General features: G+C 34.5%; 1 protein-coding gene across 1 annotated transcript; it reads left to right on the top strand.

Moving 5' to 3' along the window:
* The first annotated feature begins 523 nt into the window (after positions 1-523).
* Positions 524-23,500, top strand: LOC144974935 (uncharacterized). The gene is made up of 6 exons (XM_078918466.1): positions 524-817; positions 3,211-3,482; positions 6,256-6,448; positions 10,358-10,741; positions 12,055-12,222; positions 14,447-23,500. Exons 1-6 carry the CDS (start codon positions 724-726, stop codon positions 14,665-14,667), a joined length of 1,332 nt encoding a protein of 443 aa, XP_078774592.1. The 5' UTR covers positions 524-723; the 3' UTR covers positions 14,668-23,500.
* Positions 23,501-25,244: the final 1,744 nt, after the last annotated feature.

The raw sequence follows: 25,244 nt of genomic DNA, 5'->3' as shown, positions 1-25,244 counted from the left end.
TGTAAATGTAAAAATATGTAGATCAAAATTGTATTACATCCAATTATCACTCTCAGCTCGGTTTCCATTTGTTGAAGCGGGTACCCGCTACCCGCCCCTTTTACCTGAATACCCGGTTTAACTTTATTACCCGTGGATACCCGGGTACCCGCCCAGCACTAAAGAAAACACTGGTGGACTGAAAACCAGGGTTGCCAATTTGGCTGATTTTCTGCCAAATGTCCTTTTATTTTGGGGCAGAATTTGAAGTTGTCTGGCAGAGAAAAATCGGTTTGGCAGTTTGGCAGGTATTTGGCAGATTTTATTTTCCGAGGCCTGGGGATGAATGTATTGGTCTACTCCACGTTTTCCATGGCAATTTTTATGTTTAGTGATTTTTTTAAAACTTGGGAAATGAAAAAAAAAATTATGACATCGGCCTTGAGATTTTTTTGTTTAACAAAACTGATGAGTTTTCAAAGGGGGTACTATAAATAGTACGGTTTGGCAGATTTTTGTGGTATTTGGCAGATTTTTAAAATCCAGTTGGCAGAATGCGTGAAATTAATCTGGCAACCCTGCTGAAAACACAGTTCCGAGTTCCGACAAATAATGGATGAATGCCCTCACATTATTATGTCATAGCTCTAGACAGCCATAGATAGACGTCCAGAATGAAAAAAAAAACCTTCTTGAAATGAAAACTTTTCGAAATTAAATTTTACATCGCCTGTCAGTTCGGCAATGGAGCTTCAAGGGGTTGTATCAATCCCACTCTTCCTGTCTGCATTAGTTTGCTTGTCATTTCATCAATCATTGTCAGCAACAACAAAGCAAGGTAAAAGTAAAAGTAGATATCTAGTTTGAGATTTTTTCAAAAATAAATATTAATAATTATCTTTTAAAATAGACGGATATGCCTTTCAAAACCATTTAATATGATACCTTACTTTTAGATGTAGGATAAACGGTTCCAATTCCAAAGTTATGCATGATGATTTTACAAATTACAACTCAAAATTTGGGATTGGGAGGCCTTCCGAAAGCTCCTACTACTACTACTACCCTTACATCCCCAGTATTCTTGTTTTTTTTATAATGTTCTAGTAGTGGTAGGGGGTTTGGGAGGGGGTAAACTTTTATTTTTTAAAAAGTCTTCCCCCCTCCCAAACCCCCTACTAGAACATTATCAAAAAAGGCTGTCATGTCATTATCCCCAGACACCTGTCTGGGGATAACCAAATTTCGTTATTCCCAGACAGATATTTGAAACTCTGCTCTTTTAAACAATTATCCACAGTCCAGAATATGGAATGTTTCCGAATGCACATAGAAATAAGGAAAGTTAATAAAATATCTATAAAAACATAAAATTAACCAACATTAAATCAGTTGTTACTACATATAGTATATGCGTCGACTTTGAAGTGGGTATCATGGCCGAATGGTTTAGTCGTCTGCCCTGGAAGTTTTACCAGAAGCGACGATGCGGGTTCAAATCCTGGTTCCGCCACTTTTAAAATTTTTTTTTTTTACATTCTGTCTTTTTACAGAACGGTGCAAGGGATAATTGTCCCATCCATCCTCCCCCCACCTCTTTTATTTTAATTGTCTCTCTCTCTCTCTCTCTCTCTCTCTCTCTCTCTCTCTCTCTCTTAGTTCCTTTCTAGTTTCTTGCAAATTGTCCTATTCGTCCCCACTCCGATCTCAAAAAGTGTCTAAAAAGGATAAATAATTAAAATGCAAACAGAAATATTGAGAGAGCGACCAAATGGTCAGATAGAGGAGAAAAAAACAAACAATAATTTAAAAAAAAATAAAAACAATTTTAAGAAATTCATGCTCAGAAACGGAACAAAAGGTCAAACAAAAAGGAGAAAAGAATAGACTTGCACAAAAAAAAAAAAAAAACAAACAAAAAGGAGGTGGGGGGGGGGGGGGAAGGATGGATGGGACATTTATCCCTTGCAACTTTCTGTAAAAAGAAGACGGAATTAAAAAAAAAGAAAAAAAAAGTGGCGGAACCAGGATTCGAACCCACAATTATGTCAATTCTGGTAAAACTTCCAGGGCAGACGACTAAACCATTCGGCCATGACCACTTCGAGGTCGACGCATATTGTGTATATGTAGTAACAACTGATTTAATGTTGGTTAATTTTATGTTTTTATAGATATTTTATTAACTTTCCTTATTTCTATGTGCATTCGGAAACATTCCATATTCTGGACTGTGGATAATTGTTTAAAAGAGCTGAGTTTCAAATATCTGTCTGGGAATAACGAAATTTGGTTATCCCCAGACAGATGGGGGGGGGGGGGGTGGAACTTTTTTTTTTAAAGTAAGTCTTCCCCCCTCCCAAACCCCCTACTAGAACAAGAATACTGGGGGGAAACTTTTTTAATTTTTTTTTTTAAAGTAGTCTTACCCCCTCCTAGAACATTATCAAAAAAGTTTCCCCTCTCCCATACCCCCTACTAGAACAAGAATACTGGGGATGTAGGAGCTTTCGGAAGGCCTCCATAAAATTTACTATTGCAAAAAGCTCAAAATCTGTGACTGAGAATTCCCCCACTGGACACACAATCGATAAGGTGACCACTGATTACTGATTGAAACAGGACTTTAGCATAGAGAAAAGAAGGTTGGACACTTGTGGCCAAAATTAAACAAACTGCGCTGCCTTCAATCTTGATGAAATTTGACATAAGAAGACATAGATAAATGAATTATCTAAGTCTAGTACTGGGCAGGGATTTGTCGCTTCATCGTTCTGTTTTTTCCACTGAATCCGAAAACAACAGCAATTTTTGTTTTGATATGATTTTTATCAGTTCATCTCTGGAGTGCCAATTGGACGTTTACTAAAGTACCTACTGATGTGGTTTGTAAAACTTATTTTATTTTTATCATTGAAAAATAGTATTGGAAAAAAAAAAATCTGAATCCCAGGACCGTGCTTATAAACCTGCCATCTTAAGGAAAAAGACCTTATGTTTACCTGTAATAAGGCGCCACATACAGTCTTTTTCCTTTTAATTAAGACGGCAGAAATGGAGATCTGTATTAGTAATTCTCTTTTTTTCTTCTTTGGGCAATGTCTGTGAATCAGTATCAGTTCTTTCAAAAGGAAAGACAAAATAAAACTTTTTGTGGAATGAGTAAAGTAAGTTTAAAAATTGTAATGTAGCAGTTATTCTTTTAAAACTTTATATATATATTTTTTCCAGTGACTTTGCGATCCAGTAGTGATTGTGATAATCCAAAGTCTGTCCACATGATAGGAAAAGATTATAATGAATACCGTGTTGTGATGCAATGGAAGCCATATAAATGCTTGGAACACGAACGAGGATTCTCCTGCAGCCAAACCTTCATCCAAGAAAATAACTTTTCCAATCTTGGTATGCAATTGTGTATTGACATTCAAGGTGTTCAGTTTGACATCAGTGGAATGAATCAACTGCTTTTAACTGTTAGCGACAGAGAGGGAGATCTTAAGGTATTATTGTCAGTGTGCTGAATGAATTAAATTCATTTTTTTCTTTTCCATAATAGATGAATATATTTTTATTTCTATCATGCTCTCAGGGTTTGGGGAAGGGTTGAAAGCTTGACTTTACCTTGTGGATAAGTGGTTCAACTATTGCTCTCCCTAGCTTTCTGCTAGTTGAGTTGCCTTCCATTTAGTTTTGATAAAGTTTCTGTCTTGGTGGCCTCTCTCGTGGATGGCCCAGACAGACCTATAATAGAAACCTACAGAGTGAAATCAAAGCCTTGGGTCTGACATGGAAGGAGATAAATACCCAGGCCAAGGACAAAAGAAGATGGAGGACTGCTGTTGAGACCCCTTTAGTCCACTAGGCTCGAAGAGGAATAAGTCATGTCGATTGAAACTTGAGTATCTATGTGTGATTTTTCTTTTCTTTTACTCTTGTACATAACTGTAACTTATATATATTTTAAACACTTTAAATTTTGTGGGCTTTTTTAATTGTATATATTACTTTTATTATTTGTTTTTTATTTTAACTATCATTATTATTAATATCAGACTGGACACTTGGGTAAATTGATCTTAGTATCTTTCTCTATGTTTTGTTTCAACTAGTGTCCTTTGTCTTAATCTTTTTTTAGGTGAATAATCTAAGGACAATTAAATTCAATATCTTTATTACTTTGACATCCTAATATCTCCCTTTTTCCCGGCACTGGGGTGACATAAAGCATTGTTAAAATAACAATGAACAAAGCCCTACTTTATTGCTTCAACTTCAACAGTTTCTTTGCACACACCATTTGATTGTATCCCTCATTGCAAAGGCCTTCAATCAAGGCTTTTCAAAATGAAGTAGTCTCATTCCAGGCTCACAACCTCCATTCAAAACAATTTCATTGTGATTGACAAGGAAATTAAATAAATTACATATAAATTATCTTTTTTGCAGGAAAAGCAGGAAACTTAGGTATACACTAAAAACTGGTTAAACCGAAATTCAAGAGGGACTTGGTATCTACTCTGGTTTAAGTATACCTCATAAAGATACCATAATTTTCAAAGGATAATGTTATCCCACTGCTATCATTCATCCCACTGTCACACAATGAATTCCATCAAATTGTTCAACTTTGTGATATTGTGGTTTAAGTAGTGCAGTATGTTTGTGTTAGTTTGTGTGTGGAGAGGTTGTTTGAATGTATATGTGCACACAAACAAGCTTCGTGGTAGTAGGTGAAGGTGCCAAAGAAAGCAGTAGTGTTATAACTTTGTCATCTTTATGGAGTTACGCCATTATTGCTCTCAACCAGCACATTGTGTTCTCACCATCAAGTAAGAATGGACTGGTATGGTTGGGAGGAGGGAGTGAGTGGAGGAGTAGAGAGCACAGACGAATAAAGTGTTTTGAATTAGTATGGGCAAGGGGAGGAGGGGGGGGGGTAAGATTGGTGGCAAAGTGAAGAGGGTTTCAAGGGAGGTGTGTGAGCGGTGTTGAATGGATATACAAGAGAGCACTGTGTAACGGTTTCTAACAGGAATTTTAGCTTATTCAGTAATATTTTTTCGGTTCAAAGATAGTTTGAGCACAGTGGCTTTTGGTTTATTGATACTAGGGTAACAGATAGAAAGAAATGACATTTTGATTTACTTTCGTTTCAGAGATTTTTGGTTTAACCAGTTTTTACTGTATATTTTTACAATGTCTTATTCATGGAAAAATACATAAAAAACTTTTGTAAAATACATTATTTCCAACAAAGAAAGATTTAATAATTATCAAAGCTTTTTTTTTAATGGCTCTGCAATACCGAAGCTACCTTTAAACCTTAAGGGAAACATTTAAACTTGTTTCATTAAAGAAAATATTTGATGGACTGAATTCAGTTATTGTTTATTTATATCAATTGGTATGGATGGTAATTTTTACGATTTGTATGCATTTTGCATTGTTATTGTAATTGAAAGGTGCTCCTAGCTGTTTCTCTTATTTTTATTATTTTATTATTGTTATTATTATTATTATTATTATTATTATTATTATTGTTGTTGTTGTTGTTGTTGTTGTTGTTGTTGTTCGGCTATGTGGTCTTGTGGTATGACACTTGCTTTCGGAAAGTCCTGGGTTCGAGCATTGCTCGTTGCATAGTTGAGTCCTTGGAAAAGGCTCTTTACTCACATTCTCTCACCATAATCAGGTGTAAAATGAGTATCTGGTCGTTAAAAGCGTTGTATCTGTCCGAAAACATTGTAATATCGCCTAATAGTGTCATGTCTTGTCCTACATGCTGTGTGTTGCTGTTGGCCAGGGACCCCTTGTAAAGCGCTTTGAGCATGTTTAGTGGATATTGCACGATATAAAAGCTCAATTTTTCAAGTTTTGTTATTATTATTTTTAATTCTTCACATATTATATTAGGTCCCTAATGAGTTATTTACTACGTGGCCTACATGTAGATAAAGACTTGTTTGGTGTTGTATTGTATTAAGGTTTAATTAAATAATGGTTTGTTTTTTTAATCGTCTTCTACTCTTACTTGACAAGTGTGTTTTTAACGATTTACACAAGAGAGCAGCATCAGCAATGCAAACATAACTGTATTTATTTGCGGCTTTTTGGCAAAAACGTTTATGAAAAGGTTAAAAATAAATGACTTGAGTGTCTTGTAGATATTTTAAAAGTCTAACGAATAAAATTATCCTCAATAATTACATTGATATACATTAAACATTATTCACAGCAAAAGTATTCATTTTCCCTCCTGTTTTGTATTTTCAGAAAGTTTTCACCATTACACGTCTTAGACCTGAAGGTTCACCATATTATGTTTGTACCAAGCCCAACCTGAACTATTTATCAGTATCCTTATCTGTGAGACCATCTGTGAAAATCTGTCCAGAGGTTTTGGACTATTTATTCACCAACACAATCAGACTGGGCACTGTGAAATCAGTACCTCAGAGTCCTATTAGTAAGTGTTTTCTTTGAATAATGCTTCTACTATTGTCATAATACACTTTTATGCTGCATTCCAATAAATTACATAGTATCTTTTCCAACTGAAACTGCCTATTTGAATTATACACAGATTTATTGTATTATCTTATACTAGTAGTAAAATAGAATTTTTTTAATTTCAGCTATATACGCTGTCTAAAAATTTGTTTCTCAAAACATTCAAGATTGCAATGAATTGAATATAACTACTCATGGCAGCACCTTTAAGTAAACAGTTTAGGATGCATTATTGTAGAGCCTATAGATAAAATGAAGTTGACGTCACTCTGGTCTTTTTTATTGTTCTTTGCCGTCCCCGTTTATGAGTAATTCTCATCAAACCAGACTATAAACGTTTAAGGTTACATATAGTTTTGTGTGTCGGTCCATTATACTTCCAGATGGCAATGTTGTGAGCTTCTTAGCCAAACGCACATTATCTATTCTTCATTTTACCTGGATTGTGACTGATAATATATTAAGCACATTTTCTGCATGGCATCTCTGATTAGGTGTATATGAAACGGTGCCAGACAAAGCAAGAAAGAAAAATACAAGAAAACAACCATCCCAAAAAATCAGTCTTCCTTGACTGGGGATCGAACTCAGACCTCCTGATTACTGGTCAGATGTGCTTCCATTGCACATGTTTTTTGTTTTTTTCTTGTATTTTTCTTTCTTGCTTTGTCTGGCACCGTTTCATACACACTTGCTCAGATCTTTATCTTACACTGGTGCCTACTCCCTAATTTCTCATTACACCCACTCATACTGGGTGGGGGTCTTTTGACTTCTCATGGTGGACAGGAGATCACTTGCTGCGTTTTCTGAGTTGTTTTCTGTCTTCTTTTTTTCCTGGCCCTTGGCTGAGAGAGAAACAGTCAAATGTACAGTTAAGTTCAGGGAGATGATATTTTCCCCTGTAAACCATCTCTCTGTTCTTTACTGTCAGTTATATTTTTCGTTTTGAACATGATTTATAAACATTTGGGTGTATTCATGCTCCTTGCATATCCCAGGATTATGCTTTTAAATCATTATGCTTTTAAATCATGGAAAGAAAGAGATATATCTAGATTATGTTATATAACAATGGTCCAAACACATACTGCTGTTTTTTGTTGTTGGGGGGTGAATCATGACGATTTTGTGTCATAGTTTAGGAGGTCCCGTTTTAGCTCTTTGAAAAGTTGGCCACTATGAAGTTCTTGTGTATCATCGAGGTGCTTGAGGTCTTTATTTATCATATTGTATGCTTGTAGTGGATCTGCCTTTGTGTTCATTATCTTTGCTTGGTGTAAAGAATAGCATCACTACCTTATTTGCTGTAATATTTCTGTCTCTCCATTTTGTTTCCAAAATATGAATCGATAGTGGTGTTTCTTCACATTTTATGTACAGCGATTTGAACTTATTTTGGTTGGGTAGTTGATATTTAGAATTATCCTGAGCTGTTTTCTATGGAAGGCATCTAGTTGATCTTCTTCGCTTTTTGTTAGTGTCCATGTTCTACAGTTGTGAATAAGTACTGATTTAAGAAGGCTCTTGTACAGCTTTATTTTTGCTTTTCTTTTCAGTCTGTTGTTTCTAAGCCATACATGTCTCAGCTTATTGAGAGTGGCTGTGGACAGATGTTTTTGTCTTTCTTTGTCTTTTTTGTTTCTGATTAACAATTCCACCTTTTTTGTCTTTTTCCAATCTTGTTAGTCTTTTTCAAGTTTCATAATGTCTGGTTTATCAACGTTTATGAAAAATATGCTCTTGGAATCTACTTATGTTCCTTGATCGAATCATTTCCCGTTTATCTTCCTTTCTCTTTGTGCTTTTACTTGTAATTGTGGAATTTTTTCACCATCCTATTTTCTTTCTTTTTACTGGGTATGATATGTCCGCAAGCGCTGTAAAACACTTAAAACATTTAATACACACATCTGCTTTTCTTGTTTCTTGAGATGAAAGTTGTGTGAAACCTGGTAAATTAGATAAGGATTTGAGCATCTTCCTCTTCCTTTTTCTTGTGTTCCCCCGAAGTGTTTGACATGACTCATCATTAATATTATTTGCATGATTAATGAACCTTTCTGTTCATTTAGGAATATTGGGTTGTTCAACTCTTATTCCTTAGATTTTTGTTTTGTTTTGTTTGAATCAACATGCATTCTAATTAATTGGCTGAGATTTTCTATAGACAACAATATGTCAAGAATGGTTCAATTTAGGGGCTGCTTTGATTTTTCTGGATTCCAAATACCTGCTGAAACACAGCACAACTTTTCTTATTTTGAAATATTTTTTTTAGATTGAAATATTTATTCTTGTATTCAAAAAAGAAATTCAAACTGTATTTGATAAGTAGTTTAACTTATGTTGCCAATTTTGACAAATGTTGAATATGACATGTTGCAGGGGCTTGGCCAACTTCGACAATAGTAAAAAATGAAAATGTAGTTGGAATTACCGTGAATACAACAATGTACAATGCAGCAGGATTTCGAGTTATTTCCCTTTGCCCAGAAAGCTTTTCTAAGCTCATTCAGTTATATTTACAGGGCCATTCTTGCAATTTGCTTCATTTTATGCTTTTTATTCAATGATCTACAACAATTTTCAAGATGGGCTCAGATGAAGAATCAGCTGTTAATAGATTATGAAACTGACATTGCTAATTTGTGGTCTAGCTACCTTGTAATTGATGATAGAGACTCAGACAGTGACTGTAGCGTTGCAACATTTTCAATGTACCTGATGTGGGTGGTTCTGGTGATACTGATATCATTCAGTACTATCAAGAGATGAGAATGACCTTGCTGCTGATTGACATTTGCCTTTTGCCAACTCCACCACAAGAATTACGGTGGATATAACAAACTCATTTGATTTTTTTTTTCCAAGAGGCAGTTGATTGTGTAAAATAAAATAAAAAATTAAAAAAAAAAAAAACGGGGGGGGGGGGGGGGGGGGGGCAACTCTACTCGGTACTTCAAGACAAAATAAAAGTACTAGCATGTACATTTCGCTTCATATTCATTATAACACTCCATTGACCTACCCTGTTAAAATATTTTGTATGAAAAACAGTATAAAAAAAAGAAAAAAAGACCTTGACATTATCCCTTTCTCTGAAATCCAAGATGGCTGCCTGAAGTCATGTGACTTGCTTATAGTTTTGATCTAATAATAATAATAATAATAATAATAATTAGAAGAAGAACAACGACTACTCCTACTACTACTATTACTACTACTATAATAATGATGATGATAATAATAATAATAATAATAATAATAATAATAATAATAATAATAATAATAATAATAATAATAATAATAATAATAATAATAATAATATTGTGGTTGTTCATACACAATTTCAGAAATTACGAATTTCCTTGTCAAATTACTAAAAATTGACATTAAAATGACTAAGTTTTGAATTTGGCAAGTCTGTGATAAATACATTTCATAAACATTCTCCAAAGATTTCATGAAGCTGTCTCCTTGTGTTCTTTAGGAGTTATATGGTTTTTCCTGAAACTACCCTATTTTCTTGTAAAATGTAGACAAAAGCTTGGCAAAGGCCATGCAGTCAACTCAAAAATGGCTTGCAATGTTAGGGTTAAGACATTGCCGGGTCCTCAGAAATCTCCTTTTTTATACAATTAAATTATATCTATCAGATCAAAATTAGGCCATGCAACCTATCATATTAGAGTATATTGCAGAAAGTCAAGGTGTTCTCACTAATCATCATCGTTTTCTCTATTCATGCTTTTATATTTTTCATTTTGAAGACCATAGTTTCAAATGTGTAAAAATAGAAAAATTCAGTTATGTGCCTTGGTTATTATTAATTGACAAAAATGATACTTCTTATTGTTTTCAGTTGATGTAAATTTGGACTGGTGTACCATAGATGAGATCCCAAAAAATAATTCCTATCTAATCAAGGTGATTACGGAAGGATCAAAGCACAAATGTAATCTTGGCAAGATGGTACCTACTCCTTACTCATACATGCGTGCTTGCTTAAAAGTCGTCTACTTCAGTAACGATTTTGACTGTGATGTTAATGTACGACTGTCATCAGGGAGTTCAGGGATTGAGATGCCTTTGGACAGATCACCTGGTGGGGATATGCAGAGATGTGATACATACAGTAGAAGAAATGGATCACCTAGATTGTATTTTGAGGTCTTTCCTTACAGTTACAGGGTATGCAGGGGCAACTTTGCTCTCAGTCTAGACATAAGGCAAACTCCACCACCTGGTAAGTGTAATTGATTATTTTATATTTGAGGGTATGTTCTATTTCTGATACTTGGGAACCATCGGATGGAGATGGAGGCAAGCCCAGAGGAAGTCTATACACTTTTATTTCTCTTTTTCATTTCATTTTGTTTGTTGATTCTGTTTAATCTTTTAAATAGTATTTAGTATGCTGCGATGGCATATAATGATACTGCAAGAGAGGGTTAGATTTTTTTTTCTTCTCTAATATTGTTACTATGTCAAAAACTGTTATTTACCTAATGAAACAAACTCAGGAGAAAAAAAGGCTTATTTATTTGAAAGGCTAAAATATACAACTGTGCTCAAAAGAGATTTTGTCCATACATTTTTGGACATCAATCTTCACCAAGCATGAGAACCAGTCTTTGATGTAGTGTTTGTAGGCTGAATATTTGCAACACAGGTATGAAAGGGCAAAAAAAGAAAAACCAACAACAAAAGCCATGAAAATTTCGCCAGTACAAAATATGTAATTCAACAAGTTTGTGGATATTTCACGACTGGGTTACTGGGTAATCTATGTGTCTCCCAAGACAAACCAACAGATGAAAATCGGTGGGTCATGACATCTAACTCAGCTGTCCTAGACACTAAGTTTTCTTTTCCCATATAATTCAACAGTTTGTGTGTTTTAATAAAGTTCATCATCTCAGGTGGATTGTGAAATATTTTGTAATGCTGATCTAATTACAAATGTCCTATCTAATAAAAATGTTGCATTAAATAAGGCATTGCAAAGAACTAATGCTGAGGTATTACGGATTGAAGATTAGTCCTTAAAATGACTGGAATATGCGAGTTGTCAATGCTGGAGAGAGATCAGATTTGATGATATTGATATAATTTAAGTGGTCTTGCAGTCAAGGTTGTTTTGATTTTCTCTGACCCTTTTGTCCACTTAGCATCCTATTACTGCCCATTTCATGTTGAAAAACCGAGATTATGGGTCTTGAAGGACTGCTGTAATTGAAAGTGTGTAAAGAACACTCTTTTTGTTATGGGATTCTGTTCTTCCATTGCTTATAACTTAAATGAGCTTCATATTCCTAAAATATTTTACACTGTATTCAGAAATTGTAAAAAAAGGAAACCTGACAGCAAGATGCATGTTATGTATTACTGAACACACTCGGATGACTTGGAATGACAACCTGCTATTGAGGTCATTTGTTCAAAGTAACAGCTGAATACCATACTAAATATTACCTTTCATATTTTTTTATCATTTGATATTCATTATCTTTCTCTCTGATTCACTTTTGAAAATTATTTCACCATATTTATTTATAGATCGAGATGATGATGATACAGATAAGAGGTCTCCCAATCTCTATATGGCTGTGTTCATCACACTCATCGCTATCTGCCTAGTATGTCTAGGTCTCACTTGTCTGTGCTGCATAAGATTTAGAGCTAAGCGGCTGAGAAGACTTCAGCGAAGAGGCCATCATAGACAAGGTAAAAGATATGAAGTGGTGATGAATCCATTGAAATGTATTTTTTCAAATGTTTTTATCACAAGCATCAAATTTTTCATAGAAGCTTTATTGCTGTATTTCATGTTTTGTATCATTAATTACAGGAAAGCCAACTGCCAATTCTCTTGATTTTATCATGAAATTCCCAATTTTTCTTCTCATTCCCGATTTCCCTAATTAACAGCTATTTCCCAATTTTGACTGTAATTTATTATTCCAGTAAAACTTACCGTCATTAAAATCACATCGTTGTTTAAATCTTGGATTTGCAAATTATTCTGAGGTTTGTGTGTGAAAATTTGGCAAGTTTGAATTTGATATATTTCTCAGAAAGTTAACTTTTGCACTCCTACGAAATGGAATTACATATTATTCACTTTTCCTAAAATAGGGACTCCACGAATCAACAATGATATTTATTGAATTGTTTATATTTATTGCATAATTTTTCGTCTCGGTAGTTTATGAAAAAAAAAGGGGGTTGCCTTCGTGGGAGATGGTTGTCTGATAATCGCATTCCGTTACTTGCCTTTTGATGAAAATGGTAAGATCTGGTGTTGGGTCAAAGTAAGATCGAATTTCGCCTGAAAAGGGTTACATTGTTTCTGGGTTTTGTTCTCTTTTTAAAAATTCTTTTCTTTCTTCCTTTTTTTATCTCAGCATTGCTGATTGCTGTTTCCTTTTTTTATGATTGGCAAATGAGGTAGGAGTGTCACAGGATGATGGACTTTGCAATTAACTCTTTAATAATAATAATAATAATATATACTTTATTCATCCAAAAAAATGGAAATTCGTTTACAGACGTGGCGTGCATAACAATGTATAAACACAAAGTTGAGAATCTATAGCGACAATGTATACATATATATATTATATATGCAAATGCACAACAATGTAAAAATATACAACAAAGAACCAATAGCAACACTTTATATATTAATTTGATAAATTGAGATAGGCCATACCTTTGGCCTTTAGTCCGAACTTGTGTGTGTGTGTGTATATTTAAAAGATAGTATTTAATTTAAATCACAGTTTACCAGTGACAGTGATTTTTTGTTTTCAAATACAAGTTTCCCTTTATATTATTGTTAATGCAGAATAAACCATTTCCACCATAAAAGCTGTAAGAACATCGCTACTCAAATTTCAATAAAACTATAAGTGCAAACCAAACCAAGCGGCTAGGAGTTTGGGAGACATTCCCATAAAAGAATCAGTATTTGCAAAACCCTTATAAAGCAATTCCGCTAAAGCTCTATTTCTAACTCACTTTGCATTGCTGCACTGGAGCTGATGCCTGGATTATCTTTGTATTTTATTCTCTGTACATGTCAATCCTGAGTGTTATAGGTTTACAGTATAGTCAATTATTTTGTTCCTTAACTTGAATACCTGTGTCAAGATTTTTGAACCATTTTGGATTTGGATTTGCAACCTATTTTAACAATTAGTTGGCAACCATCCTCGTATCACTTGATTTTGTAAGGTGCCTTGAGCATCATGATGATTTTATTAAATGGAGATGATTGTGTCATAGTCATAGTCATAATGATAGAATCAATTCTAATGGTAAACTAAATCACGAAACATGTTAGATTTGTGATTTAGGGGGGGGGGGGGGGGGGGGGGGAGATGAACTAGATTAAAACCTAAAATTTTGGTTACATCTTCTAGGCTGAACATTAGTAAAATCTAGTTAGATGATAATGCAGCAAGGAAAGTCTATTTATTTCAATCATTGTGAACTAGATTAAAACCTAAAATTTTGGTTACATCTTCTAGGCTGAACATTAGTAAAATCTAGTTAGATGATAATGCAGCAAGGAAAGTCTATTTATTTCAATCATTGTGAGGAAAATAGTATGTGTACTTTTAATAAGATATAGGCACATCAGTCTTTTTCCTTATCAACATGACTAGTCATATGAAAGTAGGGTAATAAAATAAAGGACTTCTCATTGTCAGGCTTAGCATATTCCAATATCAGTGTCTGGTCTTCTAACTTTCATTCTTTTTTTGTTGGAGTTATTTTCTTGAATTTAGATTCAAAATTTTACTCATCTAGATATTAGTGTTAGTCTGAGGAGATCCTGAATCATTCATATGTGGTATTTTTAGAGCATGAATTCAATTTTGGCATAAGTGGTAATAATTGATTTGAAATTAGTTTTGTTTTCTGTGATATTCTGTCATTCCAGTCTCAGTTCCAAATCAGGGCTTCCAGTACGACATAGCAAATGCCCCACCTTATGAAAATAATGTTTCCTGGAGTCCCACACAACCCGGCATGCTCTATGGTCTTCCATCATATGATGATGTCGTTGCAGAAAGCAGTGGAGGAATCAATCCATCTGATGACTCCTACAAAAATGATTTACCTCCTGCCTATGACTCTGTTTGCTCAACTTCTGAGACATGAAAATAACGCATTGAATTGAATTAATCACGTAATTTTTGATTTAAGGAAAAAAGTTTACTAAATTCAACGAAGAAACATAGTTGTTAAATGAAACTTTACACATTTGACTTGTTCCATATTCAATGCTTTTTGTAATTAAAAAGAAAGCTTTACCATTTGAAAGATTTCTCATCATTATTTTCAAATATTATGATAAAAATAATTATGATTGTATGTTATGGTCCTTTTAGATAACAAATACGTTTAAACAAGTATGTTAAACTAAAATTAACATTTCTTTACAATTTATCTGTTACTTATGCAAACAGCAGTTATGTTTATACAAGGTCATTGTGAATTATTCAATTGTTGTGATATTGTTAGCTTCTGTTTTACATTTTTTATTCTATTTTATATGATGACATTCCCCGTTATATGGACCATGGATAGAAGTAATACCACATTATTTGTATAAATAAATATTTATATGTATGTATACATCAATGATAAATGCATAATTTTGTATTTGATAAAGATAAATGACGATATTGTGTAACTCTGATATAATGATGTCGAGAAGACTGAGGGTTAAGTTATATCCAAGGTCTAACTGAAAACAAGATGTTGTGTATATTTATTAGTGAAATTTTATTTTACAAACCCACAAAAATAAGTTATTTTTTATTATTTTTTTTTTGTCGAATGTTAAACAGTGGACCAGGGAAAAAGAAAGTGAAATCAAAAGGCAAATATCTGTTGTATTTATTGTAGTCAGATCATAATTGTCAAATTATTGGCATATTCTTACTGATTGGTGTTTTTGTGATAAAAATTATTTAAAAAAATTAATATTATCACAGCCTCATGTCTAGGTGGGTTCTCGACCTCCCAAAGTGGGCAGGGAGGTACTTGAGTTGTGTCTTGCATGCCCCTGTATCTGTTTTCCAATTGCCTCATGTCTTTGTCTTGGAATGAGATTACTTAGTTTTGTCCTTGGCTGGGAGGGAAACAGTCGAATGTATAGTTATAGTTTAGGGTGATGAATTTTTTTTCCTTGTAAATCATCTCTCTGTTATATACTGTTTAAAAAAAAAAACAAAAAAAAACATATGGTTTGTAAACATTTGAGTGTATTCCTCTTAGTGGGATCTTGTGCTGATGTCTGGGTAATCTCAAACTAAGTACACTGATAGTGTGCACTTGGAATCTACATCTGTTCCCTATTTCTACCATTCCCCTTTGTCTTACTTTTTTCTCATCCTTTTAATTGTACATCTAGAATTTTCTTCCTTTTTACTGGCGCTGATATGACCTAAATGTGTTGCAAGTGCCGTAAAACCCGTAAAAAAAAAAAACAGCCTCACGTTGCAAGTGCTTAAGCAGCCACCCAAACATTTGTTGTAAAATGTTATGCTCAAAATATTCTCTTTTGAGAATCAAAAATTTTTTTCCTAAAATAATTCAGAATTCAATCTTACCCCAAAGAATATAAATTACATTTAATATTTGGGACTATTTGCAGAAATGAATCCTCCCATAGCGGGCAGGGAGGTACATATTGTGTCTTCTATCCCTTTATATCTGTTTTCCAACATGCTTTATGTCTTTGTCTTGGAATGAGATTACTTGGTTTTGTCCTGGCCCTGGCCGGAGTCCTGGCTGGGAGGGAAACAGTCAAATGCGTAGTTATTGTTTTGGGAGATGATATTTTTTCCTTGTAAATCATCTCTCTGTTAAGTGTTATTATATTTGTTATTTTGAATGTATAATTTAAGCATTTGAATGTATTCCTCTTTGTTGGATTTTGTGCTTGTGTCCGGATGAGACTTATAGTTATAGGTGATCTCAAACTAAATACATTGATGGGTATGCTCTTTGAATCTACATCTGATCCCTATATGTTCCCAGTTCCCCTTTGTCTTATTTTCTCTTGGATGCTTTAATTGCAAGTCTGGAACTTTTTACTATCCCATTTTCTTCCTTTTTACTGGCGTTGATATAAACTAAATGTGTTGCAAGCGCCATAAAACCCTTAAAAACAAAAACAATAACAACATAATGGAATCAAATTTCCCAAACTCCCAAACCTGTTGAGAATGATCTTAGCAAGTTTGAAAAGTGAAGTACAGAAACATATATATTGGTGATTTATAAAAACAAAAATCGAGGGCAATAACATTAACCAGGCTATTTGTCTTCAATGTATCTTTAAATTTAACATTTCAAACCCAAATAGTTGAGCAAAATATGGTAGATTTATTTGTATGTTTCTTGCTTTCATTGCCTTTTTTTGTTGTTGGAATTATTACGCTTTTTGTGGTCATCTGTTAAATTTTGTTGGATCTGATCTTTTTGAATCTGAGTTCCACCATTTAATCAATCATGGACAAAGATGTTGTGAATTGTTTATAATCACTATTGAAGATTGTATACATATTACATTTACGGCCTGTGATGTTGGCTATTTTTAGTTCAGATCTTCATATTTTAAAGTCTTCAATTGTATTTTAGAGCACAACATTATTTTTCTCTCATATTTGTTGCAGAAAAAGTGAGCTTTTATATATTGCAATAGCAACTGATTGTGCTCAAAGCACTTTGTATGAGATCACAAGCCAACAGCAGCTCTGGACATGTAAGACAAAGTATGCAGCCAGCGAAGCAATATAAAATTCTTTTAAATAGAGACAGCACTGTTGCCAGCCAGGTACTTGTTTTACGTTCAGGCATGCCTATCAAAAATTTCAAATTTCAGAAACATTTTATGGATAAAACTTCATTTTTCAGGAACAATACATCAAGTAATAGCTAGGTCTTAAAAGACAATGAAATGATCCAATACCTAGGGGCATGGGTGCTATTGCAAAAAATCTCTACCCCTAAAAATTAGATTGACTCATGAAGCCCTTGTAACAGTTTTTGTTCAGGGACAAAAATTAAACTTCTGTAATTTACAGGGTAACCCTAATTTTTTTCATCCAAATTTTCGGGACTATAGGCGTGCCTGTGATAAAATGTGAGTGAAGAACTTTTTCCAACTTTGTGGTTCCCAAACTTTGTCTCATCGGTCCAAAGCCGAGTGTCATACCATTAGACCACTAAGGTACTCACAAGGATTATTATTATTATTATGATACCTTAAGGGCATCCGATTTTAGAACCTCCAAAGATTTGAATACACACTCCAGAACTATTAAAGAAAAATCTTTGTTTTTTTTTTTAAAATCTAAAACGTATCTCAATGGCACTGATAAAACAGAGAGTCCTTCAATATATTGTAGATAGATGAATTTTGGAGCTCAGCACAATTGAATGCAAGGAAAAGGAATTGTGAGGAGGGGAAACAACAGTTATGTTTATTTAAATATTACGGTTAGGAATTTTCAATAAAAAGCTAATTGTTCAGAGATGCATGCATAATGATACTTTATGCCAGGGTTATTTTTCATATTTCGAGGCATTTGAATATTTATTTGTTCTTTATTGTATACATTTTCAGATATACTTAACCAATTTTACTATTTTATTTTGTTTTCCTTATTTTTGTAATTTCAGTTTGAATATCTTAAATATGTTTGAATTAGAGCAATATTCTCATTTTGATGACTTTGTAGGATGGGGAGGTCAACGTATGCTGTCTCTTCTATTCCTCCTTTTCCTTCTCTATTGGTTACCTCCTTCGTAGTAGCTTTCTCTCCTTGATTTGGATTAGGATCATTCTGGATGGGGTTCCCGACCTCCCATAGTGGGCAGGGAGGTACTTACTGTTTCTTCTATTCCCTTATAGCTGTTTTCCAATTTGCTTTCTGTCTTTGTCTTGGAATGAGATTACTTGGTTTTGTCCTGACCCTGGCCAGAGTCCTTGGCTGGGAGGGAAACAGTCAAATGTATAGTTATTGTTTTGGGAGATGATATTTTTTTCTTACTTTTAACATATGATTTGTACACATTTGAGTGTATTCCTCTTAGTGGGGACCTGTGCTTATGTATGGATGACACTTTTAGGTGATCTCAAACTAAGTACATTGATGGTTTGCTCTTGGAATCTACATCTGTTTCCTTTTCGAACCAATTCCATCTTGTTGTAACTTTTCTTGAGTGCTTTAATTGTAATTCTAGAACTTATCACTATCCCATTTTCTTCCTTTTTACTGGCGCTGATATGACCTTAATGTGTTGCAAGCGTCGTAAAACTTAAAAACAAAAACAAACGATTAAGATCACATATTTTGCCCTGGCCTTGGCAAGGATCCTTAGCTAAAGGGGAATACACTGTTGAGAGATCTTCATTTTCTTTTTGCAAATATTTTTTCAGTGACATTTAATGTTAAATGATTTTATAATATACAGTCATAATTTAAGTATGTTCCGTCCTACGGTGGGCAGGAGGTCACTTTCTGTGTCTTTTATCCCCCTATTTCTGTTTTTGGAATTGCTGTCTGTCTTTGTCTTGGAATTTGATCTATTTTCATTGTGTGTTGAAATGCTTGACAATCGTCTCATGATTCGTTCTAAATCAAAATTTTAAAAACAATAAGAGATGAAATGTCGGCAGCTAGAGTTAAATACCCTTCCTTCTTATATGGCTTCCTTACTGCAAGTAAGAAAACAACCGTTTCACTGAGGTTCATCAGGAGTCTTTTTTGAAGGAACACATTTCAGATGTATTTATGATTTAGTTAGAGATGATAAGCATACCTGCCTATTATTACGGACCGTCCGTAATTGTTACGGAAGTGTAAGGACAATTATGGACTTAAGGAAATAGAAGAAATATTACTGATACAAATGGTCGCAACGTTAAATTAAAAAAAATAATTTTTTTTTCATTATTTACCTCATGCTACAATAAAAAATCCTAATGCCTCGTTGGCTGGCGATGAGTGACGTCATCAACTCGACACAGAAACTTTACCCTCATCGGTAGACACAGTGCAGTGTCGAAAGTACATCATCAATAAGCATATTATTATCGCGGGGGTCATTGGCAATAGTAGGCCTATATAACATGGTAAGTTTATTTTACATATATAAAAGGGTGTATCTATCATTATTTTTGTTTGCTTTAGTATTACTGAAATTTGTTTTAAGGGATTCAGACCAGCTACAAGGATATAATGCTATTGGATCTGTTTTTGATATCTGTTGTACTCATCCCCCGTGTCTTACTTTGGTCTTCACTACTTTATGCAGTGCAACATCTGGATAACGACAACCCCTGGATTTTGACATTAACCTCTGGTCCCGATTTTTTTTGCTATATCTTATTAGTAATAAAAACCCCCAAAGTAGGGACGTAAATTTAAGTAAAATTCCTGTTTAGCGACCTTGTTATCACAATGATTGGCAGTTGAGATACCCGACCATCATCATCTTGTACTCTTAACCAATCTCAAAACGCTTTTTTCCCCCTCCCATTGAGACCGCTTTGTTACCAACCAATCAGAACACATATTTGCAACACTTCGTGGAATCAGCGCTAGTTCATACGGAACCATAGCCAGTGGATGGAACTCTCAAAGGTCCATTAACCTTCCCTATTAGTGTTAGCTACCTGTCTGAGGTCAATGGAAGTAAATTGATATAATATCAGGCAATACCTTACGTCTGTCGTATGGGGGCAATTATGGATATTTATGGTCTTATAATACGGTGGAATAACCGGGAAAACAATAAAAGCCTCTTTCACTTAATTTTTTCATTTGAAAAATCATTTGTTTTTCTAGACAGTCCAAATTTGATATTATTGTGGTAAATACCCGGTTTTTAAAGTTTTTTTTTCTGAAGGGGGGCAGGGAGTAGGGGGTTGTATTTTTATTATTACAAGATGTAGATCTACTCATTTTAAGTGTTTGTAAATTTTGGTGCACTTAAATAAAAATTTCGGTATTCAAAACTCAACACCAGTATCGGATGGATTTTTATTAAAATCACAACTAAATTTGTGCATCTGCTGAGTTGGTGTGTGATATTATCTTATTGGCACTTGATTTTCTTGATTTATTACATAGTTTTGTTGAAGTGCATTCGAGCACTGCCTATGATCAAAACAATGACAATGCACATTGGAGAGTGAAATTGTTACTGGTATACCCTATGTAAACAGGAGAAATACACATTTTAACATTGTTCAGACGTGTCTTTTCTCAGGCACTGATCCGCGCATCGCACTGATATTTATTCACGGGTCTCACCACACCCCCTTTTTCCAACATCTTGAAAATGCCGACCTATACTTCTGGATAATGACATAATTTTTTGGTCCTAGGCGATATCGTTATCCAGGGGTTGCACTGTAGCTATATTTATTTTATTTTTTTTGCATTCTATTGTATTAAATTTTACTGATACTGAAGTGATATATAAATATAAGTGTTGCATGCATGGAATAACCTCTATAAACTTTCTTTTAACATTGTAATTCAACATGACATGCACATCTTTCAGAAGTAATTTTTGTTTCAAGTAACTAGTACTCCTCTTACTTCTTTACTAACTTTAATGGACTGTACAGCTTTTATTCGACACTGTTCATTCATAGTTGTTATTTACTGCTTTGGCTTTCAAATTAGGCATCGTTCAAATTAATACTAGTAGCTGTAAAGGATTGGCAAAGCTTTTAGTCTTGCTCTTGCCTCTAAATATCAGATGATGAAAATTGGTCTTTCGTAAGAATTATACTTTGCCTGCTATTTACAAATATTTGTTTTCTTTTTTTTTTCCCTGAACCAAATACCCGAGAATGAAAAGGCCAGGTTTATGTATTGTTTGTGGTATCTAATAATGAATAAACAAGAACTTTGGTGAAATTTGCAGATATGAAATCAAGTTAAATTCGATTTTCAATACAACATATTTTTATTTATTTAAAACCTTCACTATCCCAGATGTCTGTTACTGCCCATTTTGGCTGTCTGTCCTAATACTTGAATTTTAAAAATGTTTTTGCCCAGGCCCTTGCTATGATCCTTCACCTTGAGGAAAGCAGAGAGAGAGAGAGAGAGAGAGAGAGAGAGAGAGAGAGAGAGAGAGAGAGAGAGAGAGAGAGAGAGAGAGAGAGAGAGAGAGACGTATTATATATGATTTGTAAACATTTGAGTATATCTCTCTTAGTTGGGACCTGTGCTTGTGTCTGGATGAGACTTTTAGGTGATCTCAAACTAAGTACTTTGATTGTGTGCTCTTGGAATCTACATCTGTTTCCTATTTGAACAAATTCCCCTATCAATTATAATCATTTCAAGATGTGAATGTAATTTTTATACTGTATCAGTGAAGCTTATTTGAAGATTTATTTAGAGTTTATTATTTTGCGTAAATGCATTGGTATAATGGTGGCTGATTTGTTGCAACTAAATGTAGCAATTTTAAATGCCCACTCTCGTGGTTCCTAAGTTTTTCCACTCTGGCTTTCTTTTCTGTCCCTGACTGGAGTCCTTTGATCTACTATGGTGGGCAAAGCGGCCACTTGCTGTCTTCTAATCTCCATTTCTGTTTTCCATGTTGTTATCGGTCTTTGTTCTGGACAGAGATGGCTTGTCTTTTTCCCTGGTTCTGTGGGGGATCCTGAGCTGGTTGGGAGAAAGTCAAATGTTTATTACATTTTTCTTTTTGGAGAGATGATATATTTTTCTTAGTAAATCATCTCTATATATTATGAACTATTATTGTTCTTAGTTTTGAATATATTGTGTTTTGTCATCTTTTGCGTGTATCCTTCATAGCGGGATCCTTTGCTTGTACCTGGGTGGGAGTTAATTAATGTCAAATACAAATAGGTACCTTGCTGGATTGTCTTGGAATCTTCTGTTTCCTATTTGAATCATTCCCCTTTATCTTGCTTTTAACTTTAGATCTACAACATTGCCTCCGTTGTCTTCCTTTTTGCTGATGCTAAAATTAAAACCCATAAGAATAAAAACATCTTTTCTGTCTGTTTATGTCTATTCCCATCTCCCATGTTTTCCTTTTCCTGGGTAGAAAACTTTGCTATCAAATTTATTCATATTTCTCCTCGTGGGAACTCATGTTTTTCTCTTGAATCTTCTTTTGTCCTGTCACAAATGTTTTGAACCAGCCCTGATAAACTGACTGATATGTAACTTTTGATTTTTCCCATTACCTTTTTTTTTTTTCTTCTCTCTCTGCATCTGTGTTAGTTGTTAGACTTTGAGTAGTTTAAAGCTGGGCTCAGGCCATGGGTAGATTGCTTTTTTTATGCTTTATCTTACTTTTTTCTAAGGAGTATGTTAACCAAGAGTGTTGCAGGCACTGATGCCCATTTTCTTCTTGTGAGTTGTAAACAACTACAACAATCTTCTTTCCCACAGACGCAGAAATGATCATTAAGTGCTGCATCAGTTAAAAGGGCTCTGGTGTGGCTAATAAGTGTGCAAAGTTGACATTTGACTACAATGAGTAACTAAAATGTGAAGGGGCCCTTGTGAATGGATTTTATTACAGTGCTATTAAATTTTAAGATCTTAATTATCAAAACATGTAAAAGGTCATCGAGTAAGCATGACTGAATCTGATAAATACGCTGTATAATAATAATGGAAATGTGTGCTTATTATGAACATTTATTATGGAATAGGAGTTTCAATTTTGCCAATGTAGCCCACCAATGTATTGAATTACTTTGAATGTGTGGAAAATGTGTTTATATAATATATCCTACATTACAATAAGTTATATTTTGTTTGATATAATTGAACCTGTGTCTTTTCATCCATATACATTCCACGACTGTATTATAAACCAGTCCTCCTTCATGGAAATTTATGCATCTATATACTATTATGTTTATTATTTATTTGTACTGGAAATAAATTTTGTTTTCTGTTAAAAACAACAATTTGTTCAGCTCGCTCAGTTATAGGTGGAGTCTTTGATCTCCCATGGTGGGCAGGAGGTTACGCTGTTGATGATGATGATTTGGTTGTAGTAGTAGTGTTCGTGATGATGATGTGGTGGTGGTCGTGATGATGATGTGGTGGTGTTGGATGAAGTAGCAGTAATAGTGCTGATGATGATGTGGTGGTGATGGTAGTGATGATGCTTGTAGTAGTAGTGGTAGTGACGATGATGATGATGTGGTGGTGGTAGTGATGATGATGTGATGTGATGGTGATGGTTGTAGCAGTAGTGCTAGAGGTGATGATGTGGTCGTCGGTCGTGGTAGTCATGATTTGTTGGTGGTGGTGGTTGTAGTAGAAGTGGTAATGATGATGTGGTGGTGGTAGTGATGGTTGTAGTAGCAGTGCTAGTGATAATGATGTGGCGTTGGTGGTTGAAGCAGTAGTGGTAATGGTGGTGGTTGTAGTATTAGTGGTACTGGTGGTGGTTGTAGTAGTAGTGGCACAGTGATAATGTGGTGGCTGGAAGGGAACAAATTGACCTCACCGGAATTTTTTGCTCCAGACTGGAGTTTTTTTCCGGTGAAACCGAAGTTTTGGCATCACTGGTCTCGGCCCTTTCCTGAGAGGGAAATAATCAAATGTAATAGTATTAGTTCTGGGAGGTGATACTTTTTCCTTGTAAATCATCTCTCTGTTGTAATGCGCTTTTTGTTTATAATATTCTTGTAAACACTTGAGTGAGATCCTGTACTGGTGTCTGAATAGGACTTTTGGGTGTTCTCAAATTAAGTACTTTGATGTACACTCGTTCAGTGATGCCAAAACATCGATTTCGCTGGGGAAAAAATTTCCGATGAGGTCACATTGTTCCAAGCCCCACTCCCCCTGCCATGATTAATATTCCCATTCCAAGACAAAGACAGAAAGCAACTCAGAACACAGACTCCATCCAGCAAAATGTCTTTGTATTGTTATACGTTTGGCCTTGCTGGGATATTCTTACACCACCTCAATGGTGCTATATCGCTGCTACATGCACGTTTACAGCATATAGTCTAGAGCGCAACAATGAAAATCCAAAAAGCCAAATCAAGTGGAATGCGTTTTATCCAGTATAGAGCAACACAAACTATGCTAATAGCCGTGACCAGTCGATAGACTGACCTGGAAAATATAGGGGGATAGAAAACACGGCAACATTGACATCCTCGGCCACCATTGTAGGTCAAAAGATCTGTTTTTGTTCGGTTTTTAAAAAATCATTATTTCAAGAGGTTGACAGCGCTTGCAACACACGTAGGCCATATTATCAGCGCCGGTACAATGGGAGAAAATGTGATAGTAAAAAAATTATAGAATTATAATCAAAGCACCAAAAAAACAAATTAACATAAAGGGGAATTGGTCTAAAATAGGGTAGATGTATATTCTAAGAGCATACCAACAATGTACTTAGTTTGAGATCACCAAAAAGTCTCATCCAGATATCAGGACAGGATCCCACTAAGGGGAACACACCCAAATAATTACAAGATATGTTCGAAACAAAAATCTTAAGATCATTACATAACAGAGAGCTGGTTTAAAAGGAAAAAAAATCACCTCTCAAAACTAACACTATACATTTGACTGATTCCCTTTCGGTCAAGGACTGGGTCAGGACAAAACCAAGTAATCCCATTCAAAGACAGAAAGAAACTAAGAAAAAAGGTGTAGGGGAATAGAAGACACAACAGA

This window comes from Berghia stephanieae, chromosome 6 (genome assembly GCF_034508935.2).
Source record: "Berghia stephanieae isolate SIO BIC M18660-M18661 chromosome 6, UCSD_Bste_1.3, whole genome shotgun sequence".
Classification (NCBI taxonomy): domain Eukaryota; kingdom Metazoa; phylum Mollusca; class Gastropoda; order Nudibranchia; family Aeolidiidae; genus Berghia; species Berghia stephanieae.
The sequence above is the reverse complement of the archived record's forward strand: the minus strand, read 5'-3'. Positions and strand labels throughout refer to the sequence as shown.

What these genes read in the sequence shown, in the direction of transcription:
- LOC144974935 (XM_078918466.1), top strand. Translation starts at nt 724, where the DNA reads ATGGAGCTTCAAGGGGTTGTATCAATCCCACTCTTCCTGTCTGCATTA. An exon ending in ACAGAGAGGGAGATCTTAAG is followed by an intron (nt 3,483 to 6,255) that starts GTATTATTGTCA and finishes TTGTATTTTCAG; the next exon opens with AAAGTTTTCACCATTACACG. An exon ending in AAGGCAAACTCCACCACCTG is followed by an intron (nt 10,742 to 12,054) that starts GTAAGTGTAATT and finishes ATTTATTTATAG; the next exon opens with ATCGAGATGATGATGATACA.